Here is a 16,114-nt window from a genome sequence, read left to right as displayed (position 1 = left end):
CAGACTATACACTGTCGTTCTCCAGGATTTTAGCCATTGAAGAAGAAAGGAAAGAGTGCTATGTGCTAGGAATCTTGCCAGTTGAGGGGAAGTGACCGCTGTAGTCGACCGCTGTGCGGGCCTTAAAGGAATCAGGAGATATCCCAGCTGCGACGTACCCGACTCGAAGGAAGATTGTTCTGTTGGATCATACATGGCATGATAGCAGTGAGGAGCAGACCATACTGGTTAGAATGCAAAAACGGAGCGCTTGTGTATTCAACCAATGTGGACGAAATGGGTGATTTAGAGTCAGGCTCTCGAGCCAGAACGCTCTATAAAGTACGTACTTCGATACTGAGGAGACAAAGAAGAGATGCGAGATTTGATCTAGGAGATGGAAGGATGCGAGCATGGGAACATGACTGAGAAGACTAGTAAAGAGAGGAGGAGGGTGGAGTAATGACGTCCGGGCCTGGCATAGAGTGCAGCACTTCGCACACTATGATCAATTTGTCTGATATTTAGAGCCAATTCAGGAGTTCAAAGTGCCTCTTTCATAGCTTGGGTGCAAACAGATTGCAGGCGATTCAGAGTCAGGAAGGGGAGAAATTTAGCAGGTTCAAGCACGAGACATGTTTAGTTGAAAACTTTCTCCTCGGTGTTTTGTCCTCGACTGTAGACTAAACAACCGGCAGAAGATACTATCAGGAGCAACGAGTTACCCTGTCTCAAGAACACTCCTCATACTTAAGGATAGATATTACACAGTTTCCTAGAGCACAGCACCTTGGATAGAAGCTGACCGTCCATGTAGTTGATCGAGATTCATGAGCTAACTAGCAGGAGTAGATCACAATCACGATCAGTATTGCCATGACACATACAATCCTCGAGAGACTGAAGTCGAGAGGACAATCGTCTCGTCATAAATCATACTCGAACAATATCCTCGCAGCATTGGAGCAAAGCCATTCCAGTGAGACCATAATACCCCCTTTGCGAGGCATAAGAGTGAAACGGGGTTCAAAAAACAGCATAAGTTAGCTAAGAAATTGCAAACAAACCAACAAAACCAACTCAAAATGCTCCAGCAAAGGGGTATCATGACATCAGGAATTCCAGCCTGCGCACACTTGAGGCAAAGTTTGTCTGCGCCGTACTCGTCTACCTGAACTGTCCTGGGCCACCAACTTGGCCAAACATGTCCAAAAGATGTCTGGAAGACGGAGGTCCTTGTGGACCGGGGTTACCCTCAAAAGGGCCCTGTCCACCATGACCAAGTCCCAGAAGAGCGTCACTGTTATGTGGCATAGGTGGGAAAGCCGATGGCGGGGGGACGTTCATGTAACCAGGAGGGGGCATCATCCCTGGTGGAAGGGGGCCGCCCGCACCGCGTGGGAAAATTTGGCGTTCATTGGGAGGAGGAACATTGCTATGCATTGGCGGCATCATGAAGTTCGGGTTGACACCTCGTGTTGGGGTTGGAATGCCGGGAGGAGGAACTAAGGGGCTGGGGCCGCCACCACCCTGTTGCGGAGGCATCTGAGGACCATTCCATCCTGGAGGTGGAAGATGCTCAAAGCCCGGTGGTCGCTGAATACCCATGGCAGGATGGCCCTGCCCTTGAGGAGGCCTGGAGCCACCTGGGGTGATTGGCATATGACCGCCTTGGGGGAATGGCACCTCATCAAAGTAACCCATGGGCGGTCCATTGGCAGGTCGTCTCCGAAGTTGATCAGCCTCTGGTCTCTGCATGTTGGCAATTGCGGGGTCATCCAAGAAATTGTGTCCTTTCTGAGCAGTCGGAATGCCCGGGGGCCGGGACATTACTTCCGGCACATTCATTAGACCAGGCGCTAGACCGGCACTTTGAGGTTGACCTTGTAGTCCGTGAGGTTGTGGAGCGACCGGGCTCACTCTAACCTGTTGCATTAAACGAAGAAGATGCTCTCTGTCGCGCGGCTGAGAGTCCTTGAAAGGGGAGTCGTGTGCGTGCATGTTTTCTTGGATTGTGGGAGCCGTGCTGTGAGCATGGGCATCCGGCATGGCCATGTATTCCGGCCGTTTCACCGAGTCTTTGGAAGGAGAAGAAAGAGCACTCAGAGCTGAATCGGCTTGCACCATGGGTGGGCGAGGGGCCTGTGCACTGTCGATTTGGGGTGTCGCATTGCGGGATTTGCTTCCTCCAAGCATTTGTAAGATGCGCTGGAACCCCTCCTGATCCGCATCATTGGTTGAAGGTTGGGGAGCTGGTGATCTGGTTCCAAATTGGTGCTCCGATTCCTTCGCCGGGCTTCCTGGAGGCGGACTAAACAAGCCGGCAAATCGAGACGACTTTGCAAGCTTTCCCGGTGCTGGCTCTTTCTTGCTAGTTACTTCCACGGGGGCGGGTGTGATGACCTCCTGAGCGGATTTTGCATCACCTAAGAGTCCAAAGAAACGCTCCATCGCTGAATCCGACTGGAGATGCGCTCCGTTGCTACTGAATATTTCGCCATCCGTGGGTCTTTGTTCGGGTTGCGCAGGCTGCGCAGGTCTGCTGGCAACCGATTCGGAGGGAGCTTCTTTTTTCTCCTCCACTTGTGCTTGCGAAGAGCCGGCCTTCATTCGCTCTTTCCAGCGCTCAAAATCTTCTTGCGTATGCACCTTACGCGACTCATCTCTGTCATTCGTGTCCATCCACTCAGGGTCTTGTTCAAACTTGGCTCCCCGACCCCAGTCACGATCTGCACCATGTCTATCTCGGCGCCAATCTCTGTTGCGTACTGAGACTTTCTCGTCTTCCGTCTCTGGTCCGTCGTGGGCGTTGTCATCACGAAACCAGCTTCCTTCATGTCTAGCTCGACCCGGCGTACCATCTTTCCGAGGAGTAAATTGTCCTTCTTTCTCTCTCACTCCTCGCTCAAGGGTCTGCTCCCGCTGGTCACGGTTCCAACGGTCGAATTCTACATTGCGTCTGGGTTTTCTGTCTTGATCCTCTTGGCCAAAGGTACGACGCGGCCGTCCGTTGTTCCATTCTTCTCTTTCCCCACGACGACCGTTGAACGGCGTTGGCTTACCATCACGGCGATCAAAGTCTCTATCCCCGGCTTCCCTATCCTTGAAGAACTTGTCTCGCAGATTGAAGCGATCGTTTGATGGCTCCTCAGATTCGACCTGGCGGGAGGGACGGTCCGTGAAATCTATCGAGCCTTTGCTACCTGATATGCGAGATGCAGATGCGAAAGCAGTTTTGGGAGGTCCGAGAACAATATCCTCTTCAACAACAGCCCCGGGTTAGCGAGTCTCGGCATATGAAAAGGTGGACCATGGCGTCATTTACMTGAATTTGAGTTTCTCGAGATATGGCGATTCTCGAATAAGCTTGGTCTTCTAGGCGTTGTTTCGTTTGGATTCGTTGGGTCTTTAGAATTTGTAAGTTTTCGTTGCGTTGTTGGGTCAGGGATCGGGCTGATAATGAGGGAATTCGTCAGTATCATGGGAGCGAGTGAGATAAGCACTGTCACTAGAAGCGAGCGATATTGTTCTTACCCCATCCATTCTTCTACCGGCGGCAGATTTGTAGGCTTAGTGACCAGAGGCGATGAGCGCAGCCATAGCAGCTCATCGATCTGGTAACGTCGCGCCATAAGGATGGCAGTGTGTGTGATATGATGATCAGATTGTTACCGCGTGGTCATTGGTTCACACCTTCGAGAGGCACGAGCGTCGCAGAGAGGAATAAGTTTTATGAGCCGAGGATAGATCGCTAAGTGAAGACGTTCTCAATCGACTGAAAGGTGGTTTCGAAGGATAAAAGGGCAAATGGAAAAAGCGAGGCCACTTGCCAGTGGCAAGACGGCAAGCGGAGGTGAAATCGGTGAAGGATCAGAGTGTGCTTGGGAATGGATGAGGGGTAACAAGGATGCTTATGTTTCGGAATTGCTTCGACAGACTAAGTTTGAGGATAATCTGGATAGTAGATAATACGGTCACACTGTCAATTTCGACGGGAAGACTTTAGTCAAGGGGAATGGTAGAGAGAGCAATCGATGGTGCGGGCGGAGAAGATGAGGTCGGGATGGAGAAAGTTGTTCGGCCGCAAAACGTTTCGTCCCAGTCTGCACTGCCCAAAGGGGTAAAAGCGGCCAGCATACATCAACCAGCCCCAGCTCATCTCTCGCTCTTTTGCCAGTGCAACATCTTCCCCCTCCAAAAATGCCTCAAAGCTAGGGTAAATAAATTGAGTCATCTGCTTTTCAATATTCTACTTGCTATTTGAGAGATACTTAACCATCTTTCTACATGATGTACAGCCTACTATGCGAGCGTGACATTATCATGCCGAAACTATGCCAAGCAGGAGAAGTGCATAATTATTGTTCAATGTCTACATAGACATGCAAGAATATGAAGGATCAATAAAGTGCCCCTGAAAGAATACCCAAGAACATCTATCCGGCGATATGTTCAATAACCTGCGTCACTGCCCCTCCACTCCATTTCGTGACTCGGTCCTGGTCCGCTGTTAGACGCAAGGTGTCGGCCATGGCTGCAAAGGTAGCAGCCTCTTTAGTATTCACTACCGGGAGCTGGGTTTCAATCCAGCTGACAACTCCTGCCCTGGTAATTAAGGTTGTACTGCCTCCAACCTGTGTCGATCGGTACAGGAGATGCAAAATCTTCCTTTTGGCAGAGACCGCAACACTAGGTGAGTCGTAGAAGGAAAGCACACGCTCGAACACATTTGCGCGACGGTAGATATCCATATCCTGTAGGAGTCAGTCTCAGTATCGTGCTTGTTTAGAAGAGAAGTCCGCTTACCATCCCAGTGCGAAGGCCCTTGATAAGCAAATCCAGTAACCAACTAGTTTCCTCAAAATATCCATCGTCCAACTCAGGTTCATGTAACAAAATCTTGTCAATCCAATAAGATGGGATCTTTTCCGCCTCCCAAGCTGGTGCCTTCTGGAGGAACTTATTGACCTTGCCATAAAGTTTGTGCATAGGGTTTGTGAGCACGGAGAGACAGCAGGTAGCACATTCCCCGACTACCCACGGTACGGGAGTTTCAAACCCATTCTGTCTCACGGTTTCGAGCAGCTCGCCAGTAAGGATGTACACTGATCGCCATTCCGCATACTTGGACTCCTGAGATCTTGTTAGTCATTACTCATCATTCGTGCATGAGAAACATACCCTAAGCTTCGCCATGAATCGATTCAGGTTGGCAAATGCTTGTCTCCGCACTTCCTCATGTTCCGAACACAGGCACAGCATCAAATCAGAGATGCGACCCTGTTCGACCGCGATTTCGAGCTCCTCCTTCTCCCATTTGTGAAGCTCATTACGGGTTTTGCTTTCAGTCGGCAGAGTGCCAAAAATCTCCGTCAAATCTACCTGCGCCGCTTTGTCTTCCTGAGCATTGGCCTCCGAGCGACTCACTCCATCCTGAGACCTGCCATCTCTACTGGCGGCCTCATCAGTGTCTTTCAGAGCTTTCTTAAGGGTTGACTTGAGCTGCTTGCTCTCGATTGTTTGTAAAAGGCCGTCTCGAGCGGCCTTGAGAGTCTTTGGATCTTCTCCTGCCTGCTTCAGTTTACCGAACACCCTAGCAATCCACGTGCATACAGCAAGTCCCGCGGTTGCATTCCCATTCTTGGCAACAAATGGCCATTGTTCGGTGATAGCAGCAACGATAAGGCTAGTCGGTTTGTTCTCGCCTTCAGTCAGAGTTGAGAGTAAGTCATCGTAATGGACTGGCTTCTTTGCAATTCTGCAAGCGCAATTATCGAAAAAGGCCAGTTGATAATGGATGCCTTCGGACTCGGTAGCATCAAAGCTAGACCGGAGAGAGGAGAAGGCTGGGGAACTCTGTATGATCGAGTTCTCTTTCAGAATCGTTGTCAACAAATTTTCAATTTCCTTGGAGGAATCTTTGTCCGAAGTCTCAATCAGCACTTTGAGAATTGATGTAAAGGCTGAATATTGCATAGATCCTGGGTGTTGTTAGTAAGCATCTTCGAAAAGAGGTTGTCGCGGCTACTTACCTGGCTGCTGCCACCATCGCATAGAAGCCGACAACTGCGCGATTTTAAGAACGTTTTGCAGTTGACTCAGCAGTAACTCGGCATCCTCTGCTTGTAGATTGGGACTGTCTAACCGTTCCAAAATATCAACCAGAACAAGGGAAACGTCAAAGTTCTCGTCAAAAGCAGCATCAGGGACGATTTCGTAGAAGCAAGCCAGAAGCTCACTAACGGCCTCCTGTTGCTGCATGTCTTCTTTGCTCGTTCTTCGGAACAAGGCTACAACATCTTTGACGACCGGGCACCGACGACTAAACTCTGCAACTAGTTTTGCCGCAGCTTGCGTCCAAAATGGCTGACTAGATCCGTGATCGGCGTTGAATATTTTCAGAGCAGCCCGTAGCTTATTGAATGAGATCGTCAAGATTCGAACCGCGAACAGTGTAACAATCTCCGCGTTCAGGTTCAAGCAGCGAGTCATGATCTTCTGGGTAAGCGGACGGGGAAGAATGTTCTCAATGACAACCGAAACAGGCGGAGGCATAGCAGGGAGCTTATCATTCCAACCACAATTTGGCGGAATTGGAAGGCTAACAATTGAAAAGAGAAGAGCCGACTCCGCCATCCAGGAAGACGTGGGCTTTGGATCCGAAATGAACATTGTCTTCTTCGTAAAGTAATCGGCGACAAGTTCTGGCGCTTTCTTAAAGATGGCAACCAATAACTCGATCTGCAGGCGATCCATATCCGGACGAAGTGCTTGAATGAGATAGGACAGAGTGCCGTTGCGAACAGGAACTGATTCCTTGTACTTATCCACGTACACAGCGGAGTCCAAACCCATTTCAATGGCAGAGTCATCCTCAGTCGGTAAGGTCTCGGGGTCAGTTCCATTTGGGTACCAGCCTGTTTCTGGTAGCAAGACGCCCAAAGCAGAATCCGTACAAATATTCATAAGGATTTTGTGAACCTCATCTGCAATGGAGACTCCAGCCGGGTTTGGCTCCTCGGATTCGCGGTCGTAACCGTACAGCGTTACAAGTCGCTCGAGATTCCATCGACTAAAGAACTTCGTTTTTGCGCTTCGCGGGAGAGAAGTATCCTGAATGATATCCTTATCGATGGATTTTATGATTTCCAGGACGATATCTCGTGGATCCTTCCTAACAAACTCCAGAAACGCTTTGATCACCTTGTGTTGCTCGATTAAATCGCTCTTCGCATTCACATGTTGAACTCTCAGATTTGCAAGAACATATTTTTGCGCATTTCTTCGCAATGTAGACTTTTGAGATTCGTCGGCCTCCTCTAGTTGGGCCTTGTTCGGTGTCAAAAAGACATCGAGGCGCTTGAATGTGATGTACCGTGCCATGTAGACCTGTCGGGCCACCGCACCGCCGTCGAAACTCACAATCTCCGTAAGAAGACGAAGACATGGAGAGATCAGATGTTCCTTCGACTTGAGTGCAGTAATTCCACGATTAAAAAGTCTCAACTGATCTTTGTGCATCAGATGCTTGCACAGGGCCAAACCGAAGTCTCGAAGATCTAGTTGAGTGGAAATCGTTTTGAAAAAGAGAGCCAGCACGGACGGGACAACGGTCAACAGGGACTCGTTATTGCTGCTGTCCGCGAAGCTCCAGGTTTGAATAAGGTCAGGAAAGCAGACGGCCTCATCTTCGGCCCCATTACGAGAGATTTGCGTATCACAATAGGCCTTTAGAATTCGAAACTTCTTAGCCTTTTCACCCTCCTTCTCGGTCTGACCGATGGATGTGAGAAAGTCCTTGAATTGCCTGATACCTGTGCTTCTTGTGAGTGCCAAAATCTACAACCTAAAGCAAGTAACGGCTTCCTGAGAACTTACCATGCTTGGATTCAACAACGTTCTGTTGAAAAGCCAGGAGGGAACGAAGCTGGGTATGAGAAGTTATCGGCACAACATTTTCCGTCTCATTCCCATGATCGATCTTTCTTCTTTTTGACCGGGGAGACTGATGCTCAACGTGCGCCATTTTTCATACGTTGTTCTGCCAGTCTTCGCAGTAATGAAAGAAATAAAATCGAAGATTCGAAGCAATCTTATCAGAGTTTTGCGGCGTCTGATTGGTTGCTAGAGTGGCGGCTGCGGAATCGTAGTCAAAGTCCGGGATCTCACACCTACTTATTTCTGACCTGAAGGATGAGCCATCTTATGCTTTGAGTAGGTGGAAGGACTTGGATGCGCAGAGGAAACTTGTTGATTTTATTCATTAAAGGCAGACAGCAGCAGCTTCCAGATTTTGAATGCTTCATGGATTTTTAGAGTATTTCACATAAATGGAAGGCGGTGTGCATCTACAATTTTTGCCGCGCTCACTCATTTCTCAAGACAATAAATACATAGTCTGCTTACTCCGTAGGGGACCTCAAGCTACAATGTAAKCCTGCCTCTGAAAACCTAATTCATATGTCGTGGAGGTACTCTATAAAGTGCTATGCTCATTTTGCAGGACCAAACAGCAATGATGCAACAAAAGTAAAATTGAACTGGGTATTCTTGATAGTAAAAAGTCATATATCCAACCGCACTGCATAGAAACATGGGACTTTTAACCCCAAGTACCTCCACCACCACCCCTTCCCTGGCGGCGTTGAGCAGAAAGACGCCAATCATCCTCTCCTGCAAAGCGGTTGTGCAAGGGTTGGATACGCTCCGCCTTCTTGCGCTTCGAAAGGCGATCAGTGGGCGCAACCTTAAAGAAGGTGGGTGCTGCCTCGACCAGCCATTTTGGCTCAATGGCGGTAGTGCAGTGCATGTATTCCTTCGTGGTAAGCACCAGGGTGTGGTAGATAACATGCTCGGCCGGCTTGCCAAACAAAGCCGAGCTGGGATGCATGTACACCGGTGTTCCTTCAACCAATGTCTTGTAGCCCTCTTGAGGATCTTTCCGGGCTGCATTTCGGAAGAATCCAGTACACAACGCCTGCCTCACTTTCTTCGTGTCCCTACCGCATGAGACGATCTTATGGTGATATCGTTCCATGATGCCCAGTAGCTGCTGGCGTACATCTTGTGCGCGGCGGATCTGACGTGCCTGGATAAAGTTCTCGAAACACCACGCATTATTAAATTTCGAGTTTTTCCAGCCGTTGTAGACATTGAGCAGTGTCAAATGATCACCATGTGGATCGTGGAATTTGGCCTTCTTCTGGTCTGCTTGTTGCTGCTTCTCTTTCGGTCGATAGAAAACTGACTGGATCGAGAGCATAGCAACAATACTCAGCATTTCTTCTGAGCATCCCATGTCTACAGACGCAATAAGAACCTTGGCAAGAGCCGGCTCCATGGGGAAGTCGGCCATCTTACGACCCAGCCTAGTCAAAAGACCTTCGTCATCCAGAGCAGAAAGGGCATAAAGCTCCTCCAAAGCTGTAAGCATGGTATTTGTCGGCGGTGGGTCCATGAAGTCGAAGTGTAACAAGTCATTGATACCCATGGCTTTGAGCATGAGAATGGTGTGCGACAGATTTTGACGTTGAATTTCAGGGATTGTCGTGGGAAGCATTTCCGATTGATAAGCCGCTTCGGTGTACAAACGGTAACACTTTCCTGGACCAGTTCTTCCGGCACGGCCAGCTCGTTGTTTGGCTTGCGCCTGAGAAATTGGGGTGACCACAAGAGAATCCATACCAAGTTTGGGATCGTAGGCATTCTGCTTCACGAAGCCCGGGTCAATAACATAATAGATATTATCGATCGTAATAGATGTCTCAGCGATGTTTGTCGCAATGACCACTTTCCTTCCGCCGGGAGGTGCTGGTTCGAAGATTCTGCTCTGCATCTCACTAGGGAGGGCAGAATAGACCGGAAGAATGATTAACTCGGGGACACCCTTGCCTAGGGCTTTCATTCGTTCGTACAAAATCTCACACGCGGTGTCAATCTCCTCCTGTCCCGTCAAAAACAGAAGAATATCTCCAGCTGGTTCTGTCAAATGGATCTGCATGACAGTGATGAGAGCCGCATCCAAGTAATCAGGCTCGGGCTCTTTCGAATACATGATCTCGACCGGGTAGGTACGACCAGGAATCGAGAAAATTGGACACTTGTTGAAGTATTCAGAGAACTTTTCGGCATCCAGAGTGGCTGAAGTAACGATGAGCCTGAGGTCGGGCCGTCTTTTGATCGTCTTCTTCAGTAGCCCGAAAAGAACGTCAGTGGCRATCGTCCGTTCGTGGGCTTCATCCAACATGATCACAGAGTATCTCTTCAGATCAGGATCGAGCAAGACCTCTCTTTGGAGCATTCCGTCAGTCATGTACTTGATCTTCGTTTCCGGACTCGTGCAGTCTTCGAACCGAATCGTGTACCCGACCTCTGCACCTAGCCTGCAGCCGACTTCCTCCGCCACACGTTTGGCGACAGACATGGCCGCCACACGTCGCGGTTGTGTGCATCCGATAATGCCGTTGTTCGCGTACCCAGCCTCTGCCAGATACTGCGTCACTTGAGTTGTTTTACCTGACCCAGTGTCTCCAACAACAATCAACAATTGGTTATCGCGAACAGCGTCGAGTAGCTGTTGACGGAATTTGAAAACTGGGAGACTCTCCCGCTGCTGCTTAATTGACATATTCGTTCTCTTGCCAAAGGACTGGTTCTTGTCCATAGTGACTCTTTTCCACTCAGGCACCGCATCGTCAGGCTTAGATTGATGGGCGTTTCGTAGATCGGCTGCGAATTTCCGTTGGTCTGGCCCAGCCATAGGATCTTGCCATTGTGCGCTAAGGTCAACCTCGGCGGCTTGCTCTGCAGCCTTGTCCTGAGCCTCTTGCTGACGCAGTTCTCGCCTATCCTTGGCCAAGTTGGTGCCTGCCATTGCAGCGCGGTTAAGAGAGCCGTCGGGGGCCTTGACGACTCTGATGGGAGAAAGCTCCAGGGACATCTTCGTCTGGCCAGCCAGGAAGGGGGGTTCTTCGTCTCGAACCTCAATATCAATATCTTCTTCTTCCTCGAATGTACCCTCTCCGGTCAACGTGGCATGATACTCTTCGTCAAGGTCAGGATAGTCAGCTGCAGAAACAGCACCGGACGCAATGAGTTGTTTAATCTCCCATCTTTCAGGAGACGTCAATCGTTTCCGATTTCTCATCTGCTTCCCATTTGAATCCTCTATGACTGGCACTTCTGAACTCAAATTTCCGTATCTGTCCTTGCCGGAGACACCTTCGAGACGCTCCATGTTGGCACCCGATGCGAGGCGCTTCTGAGGAACGAGATCAAGGCCAGTAACTTGGTCCACTTCTTTCATAGAGAGACCAATGCGCGAACCTTGTATACTGATGACTTTGACCTTGACCGGCTGACCTCTGGACACCAAGTCAGAGGGGTGATTAACTCGTGCGCCTTCCTGCATTGCCGAGACATGTACCAAACCGTCGACTTTGCCTTTTACCCCCAAGAGATTCACAAAGGCACCAAAATCTTTGACTCCTGTTACACGCCCGTCATAAATTTTGTAGAGTATGGGCTGGTCGTCCAATTCGACCGGAGGAGGCTTGCGGAAATAGTCGTCATCTTCGTCGCGATCCCGGCGCCTCCGTCGCTCGCTGCGCCCGTTACGATACGTGTCATCTCTGGCACCGTATTTGCTCGTTGACCGACCAAATTCGTCCACCTCGTCACCTCTTTTACTGTAGTCCGGGCTGCGCGATCGCGATCGTGAGCGGTATTTGGCTTCGCGCCTACGGCCCCGACCATAGTCATCGTAATCCGGGCTTCTGCTTCGCTTTCTGCTCGTCCGCTCCTCTCGTGTCGACCGACCCTTATCTTCCCGAGCCTTTCCTGCTAGTCCTTCCAGCATTGCAAACGTGTCGTCCATAGCTCCGGCCTTTGCGTCACGCTCATCGACATCCCTACTTCGAATGTGGTCGTCTTCATCCCATTGTTGTTGCTTGTCAGGAACAGCAAGTCCCTTGAAAACCCGGGCCTTCTTCTCCAGAGCATCAAGAACATCCATATCCCCGTCCGCCTCTGTTCTCTCCTGGGTGGTGTCTGCTTTCTTCGCCTTGTATTTCGGGTGCATCGTAAGAACCAGGCGATCGATACTCTCCATCAAACTCTGCGGGAAGTCCGCACCCATCGCCTCCAACTTCCCCTTGAACTCGTCGAACGAGCCACATGATAGATGCTGATCAATCACAAACTCAGCGAGTGTCTTGTCACTGACGCCTAAGTGATTCTGGAGCTCACCCGTGATTCGCGAAACGAGCGAAAAGAGCTCCAGGGACTCGAGGTCGTCCATAACCTGCAACGGAGAGCAAAATCACCAGATGCGAAAATCTGAACTTATGGAAGGAAGATCGAATGAACAATGTATGATATTGATAGCGTCCCACGTGCGAGAGAGCGCCAGACACCCTCTGGCAACAAAAGCTGCCTTCTTGATGTTGTCTGCGACAATTTAAAGATTGGAGCAAGCTCTCCGTCGCGGAAAATCGTTGTGGCGTGTTCGGAGTTCTCGCCACTGATAAGATAAGCCACAGCAAATATAAAATTGGCAACTGGTCGAGAACCACTAGCAGTTTGAGATTCTGTTTACATTTTACTTCGTACCCCTTATGCATGTGATTAAGAGACCTAAACATATAGATAATGTACGAATATGGAAATATTGCAATATACAAGCTGCGTTTCAGACTATTTGAATGCAGCACTGGAAAGTTCTAGTTCCTCTTTCAGAAATATATAGCACTAGGGCCGGAGCGGCGAGTTTTTAACCAGGCTCTATAAAATAATAATGTTACATTAAGTCTAAGATGTATCCGCAAAACTTCAATCCTATTGTACATGCTTCCGCTTATGCCATGTATAGTCGATCGGAGCGACCAAAGTCGCCTGAGTGCGCCTATCTATCAATGGTGAATGGGTCCTTCAAACCCCACGCGCAGCAGGAGCTGCTCTTTCCAGAGGACTATCTTCAGCAGATACGTCAACAGGAATTGTGTCCCCTTCCTGGCCGTCTCCAAATGGATCATAACTTTCCTGACCCTCTTGCTCCAGAGAACCATCCTCCGAAGAGACATCGACGGGGACGCGTTCTCCGTTCCCTCCGTCTTCGAATGATTCAATGTTCGCTTCAGCAAGGACCCGTTTCTGCTCGGCGATCTGTTTCTGCAAAGCGATCTGTCGACGCAGTGATGCATCTTTCCTCAACTTCTTGTTGGCGGAGAATTCAGTAAGCGCCCTAACCATCCTCTCTTCCACCATCTCCTTGACATGAGCTGCGAGGGTGCGATCCGTGAATATACCCCCAAATCGGTAACTTAACCAAGAATATAAGATGACCGATCTGTGCAGGCCTTCCAGCTCATGCAGATAGTCCTTGTTTCCAGACACCGGTTTCTCAAGGATTTCCAGATTCAAGTCAGGGATATCCAGCAATCCACCACCGGAATGCTCTGCAACACATTCGGCAAACGCGCAGGCAACGTTGCGTGATGTTCTGTCCCGAGTGTACATGGGCGCAGCCATAAAAGTCACTTGATCTTCGATAGGTAGGCCAACCACACTGTCTATAACTTCCGCATTGTCGAGTTGACCGCGAGGGTCACAGAGGAAAAACAGAGGATTGACTTCACAGACTTCCAGAAGACGTTTGATAAGGTACTCAAAAGGAACGTCCTGCGGAAAATAGGCGGAAAACTTTTGGAAGACAGGATCGGGAGGGAAAATGCCGGCAGCGGTAAGCGGTGGTGGTTCAGTCTCCATCGCCTCGCGAATATATGGCAAATCGACTTCTTCCAGAGCTGTCACCAAGCCAATATTTGACTCAGCGTCGTTGGTATCTTTCTTATCTTGCTGCGAAGCCGGGCGATAGCGGCCAGCCCGGCCTCCGATTTGCTTGATCTCGGGAACAGACAGCCTCACTAAACCCCCCGGGACCCTTTTAACTAAGGTCTCGAAGATAATGCGCTTGATACTCCTGTATCATGGTTAGCAAAGTGCCATATGATAGAGTGTAAATCAGTGCTTACAAGTTGAGCCCCATGCCGATAGCGTCACTCGCAACCAGGAAATCGTAATCATTGTCGGGGTCATTGAAGAGTTTGGCCTGCTGCGTACGAATCTCTGCAGGCAAGCTTCCGTACACAATCGCCGCTCTTCTGCCTGTAACTTTCTCAATATCTGCTTTCAGCGCGTGGATCCCGACGCGGGAGAAAGCGACCAGGCAATCTCCTTTTTGAAGATTCTTCAAATCGCCTCGGATACTCTGATCCATGACTTTGAGTGGGTTTAGTCGTTTGTACCGATGAATCTCGAGTCTGTCACCTGTGAGAGCCGCAAGCTCTCGAACCAAGGGCACCACTCTTGTTTCGCCACAAAGATGAAGTTCCTTAGCCCGCGCACCAAGGACGGCACGTGTCCACGCCCAGCCACGTTTAGGGTCCGCCAGCATCTGAATCTCATCGATGACTCCGACGTCATATGGCTGTCCTAGATTGACCATTTCAACTGTGTTGCTGACAATGGTCGGAGTTTGCCCCTCCGGTATTTTAACATCGTCCCCAGTCACAAGGCTACAGGGGATCCCGCTCGCCTGAAATCGATGATACACTTCTTGCGCAAGCAGTCTAAGAGGCCCAGCGTAGAAGCCACTTTTGGAAGCTTGAAGCCGTTGTAACGCATGATAAGTCTTCCCAGAATTCGTTGGGCCAACGTGCAAATGGATTGTCCGTTGAAGTGCTCGGGCTTGAGGGTACCATTCTGCGGGATAGCGCAAATCGGCAATCTTCTTCTGCTGTTCCAGACGGGGAGCAGAATACTTTTGAGTAATCTCTTCTGCGTGCATAAGATACCTCAGCTCACTCCTCAGACCCGCGATACCCGAGCTGAGATAGGCTTTCTGAAGTGTGGTTTTGACATGGCGTAGAGGCCCAAAAGCTTTCTGGCCCGTCCGGTCTTCCAGTTTGCAGGCATTCAACACATAGCGCTCGAATCTTTCCCATGCTGCCAAGGCCGGATCGGATGACTCTTTTAGGCTCTGCTTGTACTCTCCTAGCTCGGACTCGACAATGGAGGCGAAGTCGCGAATGACAAAGGGTTGACTCAGAGGTCTACGGGCGAGTGGCCTCTTTTTCGAAGACTGTACGGCAAACAAACGAATCAGCAACCTTGTCAACAATGAAAGAGTACAAACGACGGTATATGCTAGGATCTGTTACGCTTTTCTTTAAAGATTGCTCCACTGCCTCGGCCTTTTCTTGCTTAGCTTTCTGAGACTTTCTTGCCTTCTCCAAGATGGGGCTCGTCGAGAACGATCGCTGCGCGGGACGAAATACAGGCCGTAAGGCACAGAAAAGGCAGCGGCTGCCTTTGCTGGTCCATGACTGCATTCCTTGAGCAGCTCGAAAGATATGTGAGGCAACGGAAGTTGTTCGAAACGAAAGCTCAGGAACTGGCTGAGAAGCTAGGTTGCGTCGCACCTGAATCGTCGCGGATCGTACATATAGTAGTCGAATTGGAAGAACAGCAKGCGAAATATCTTCAATGGGTCGTGAAACAAGCGTATGGTAGCAGTGATCCCAAGCAAACTATGAGAATATTTGTAACGACATCTTTTTCTATCGGATGGCTTATCGAGAAGATAATAATAATTTGATACTGTCCAAAACTCCAGTGAACCCACCGCCACACCGCATCGGCGATCCACCGCGGGTTTCATTCCATCCACCTGCAATAATTCCAAGCTTGCCGCTTTAGAGCGATGACGGATAGTGGGGACACTGAGGGGGGTCCTGAAGTCAACTGATACGTTTCAGAAAGATAGGCTTCACTTTTGATTAATTCAGTTGACTTTGGCTTCTGTTGTTCCTCCTATTGTCACCTATTTTATTTCCCTCCTGACAATCAATATTGTCGCAGCAAGCTGCAATTACTACGACTAGAGCCGGCAATCGCCAGCCTGACTGCACAGCTAAGGCTGCCAGCCAGCCAGGATGAGCTCTTCAATTATCAACATCCAGCGCGATGGTCAGTTTCATAATCTATGTCTTTAGGCCAAGTATGTTCTTCTGTTACTGACTGTTTACTATTCCAGTTATCCTTAACACTATTCGTCATGCGGGAGGCAATGAAGTGC

General features: G+C 49.6%; 4 protein-coding genes across 4 annotated transcripts; all 4 read right to left on the bottom strand.

The window, feature by feature from the left end:
• Positions 1–1,146: 1,146 nt before the first annotated feature.
• Asppvi_004899 (uncharacterized protein) lies at positions 1,147–3,611 on the bottom strand (the record flags this gene model as incomplete). The annotated part of the gene is made up of 2 exons (XM_043300838.1): positions 1,147–3,178; positions 3,514–3,611. 2 exons carry the CDS (start codon positions 3,609–3,611, stop codon positions 1,147–1,149), a joined length of 2,130 nt encoding a protein of 709 aa, XP_043156773.1.
• An 804-nt stretch (positions 3,612–4,415) lies between these two features.
• Positions 4,416–8,005, bottom strand: Asppvi_004898 (NPA1/URB1 family protein; the record flags this gene model as incomplete). Its single annotated transcript, XM_043300837.1, has 5 exons — positions 4,416–4,733; positions 4,786–5,112; positions 5,161–5,960; positions 6,012–7,793; positions 7,858–8,005. 5 exons carry the CDS (start codon positions 8,003–8,005, stop codon positions 4,416–4,418), a joined length of 3,375 nt encoding a protein of 1,124 aa, XP_043156772.1.
• Positions 8,006–8,581: 576 nt separating this feature from the next.
• Asppvi_004897 (putative RNA helicase-like splicing factor (HRH1)) lies at positions 8,582–12,277 on the bottom strand (the record flags this gene model as incomplete). The annotated part of the gene is made up of 1 exon (XM_043300836.1): positions 8,582–12,277. One exon carries the CDS (start codon positions 12,275–12,277, stop codon positions 8,582–8,584), a length of 3,696 nt encoding a protein of 1,231 aa, XP_043156771.1.
• A 629-nt stretch (positions 12,278–12,906) lies between these two features.
• Positions 12,907–15,368, bottom strand: Asppvi_004896 (ATP-dependent RNA helicase SUV3; the record flags this gene model as incomplete). The annotated part of the gene is made up of 3 exons (XM_043300835.1): positions 12,907–13,957; positions 14,010–15,118; positions 15,198–15,368. 3 exons carry the CDS (start codon positions 15,366–15,368, stop codon positions 12,907–12,909), a joined length of 2,331 nt encoding a protein of 776 aa, XP_043156770.1.
• Positions 15,369–16,114: the final 746 nt, after the last annotated feature.

The sequence above is a fragment of the Aspergillus pseudoviridinutans genome (assembly GCF_018340605.1).
Source record: "Aspergillus pseudoviridinutans IFM 55266 DNA, scaffold_3, whole genome shotgun sequence".
NCBI lineage: Eukaryota > Fungi > Ascomycota > Eurotiomycetes > Eurotiales > Aspergillaceae > Aspergillus > Aspergillus pseudoviridinutans.
This window is presented reverse-complemented; position numbering and strand designations above follow the sequence as displayed.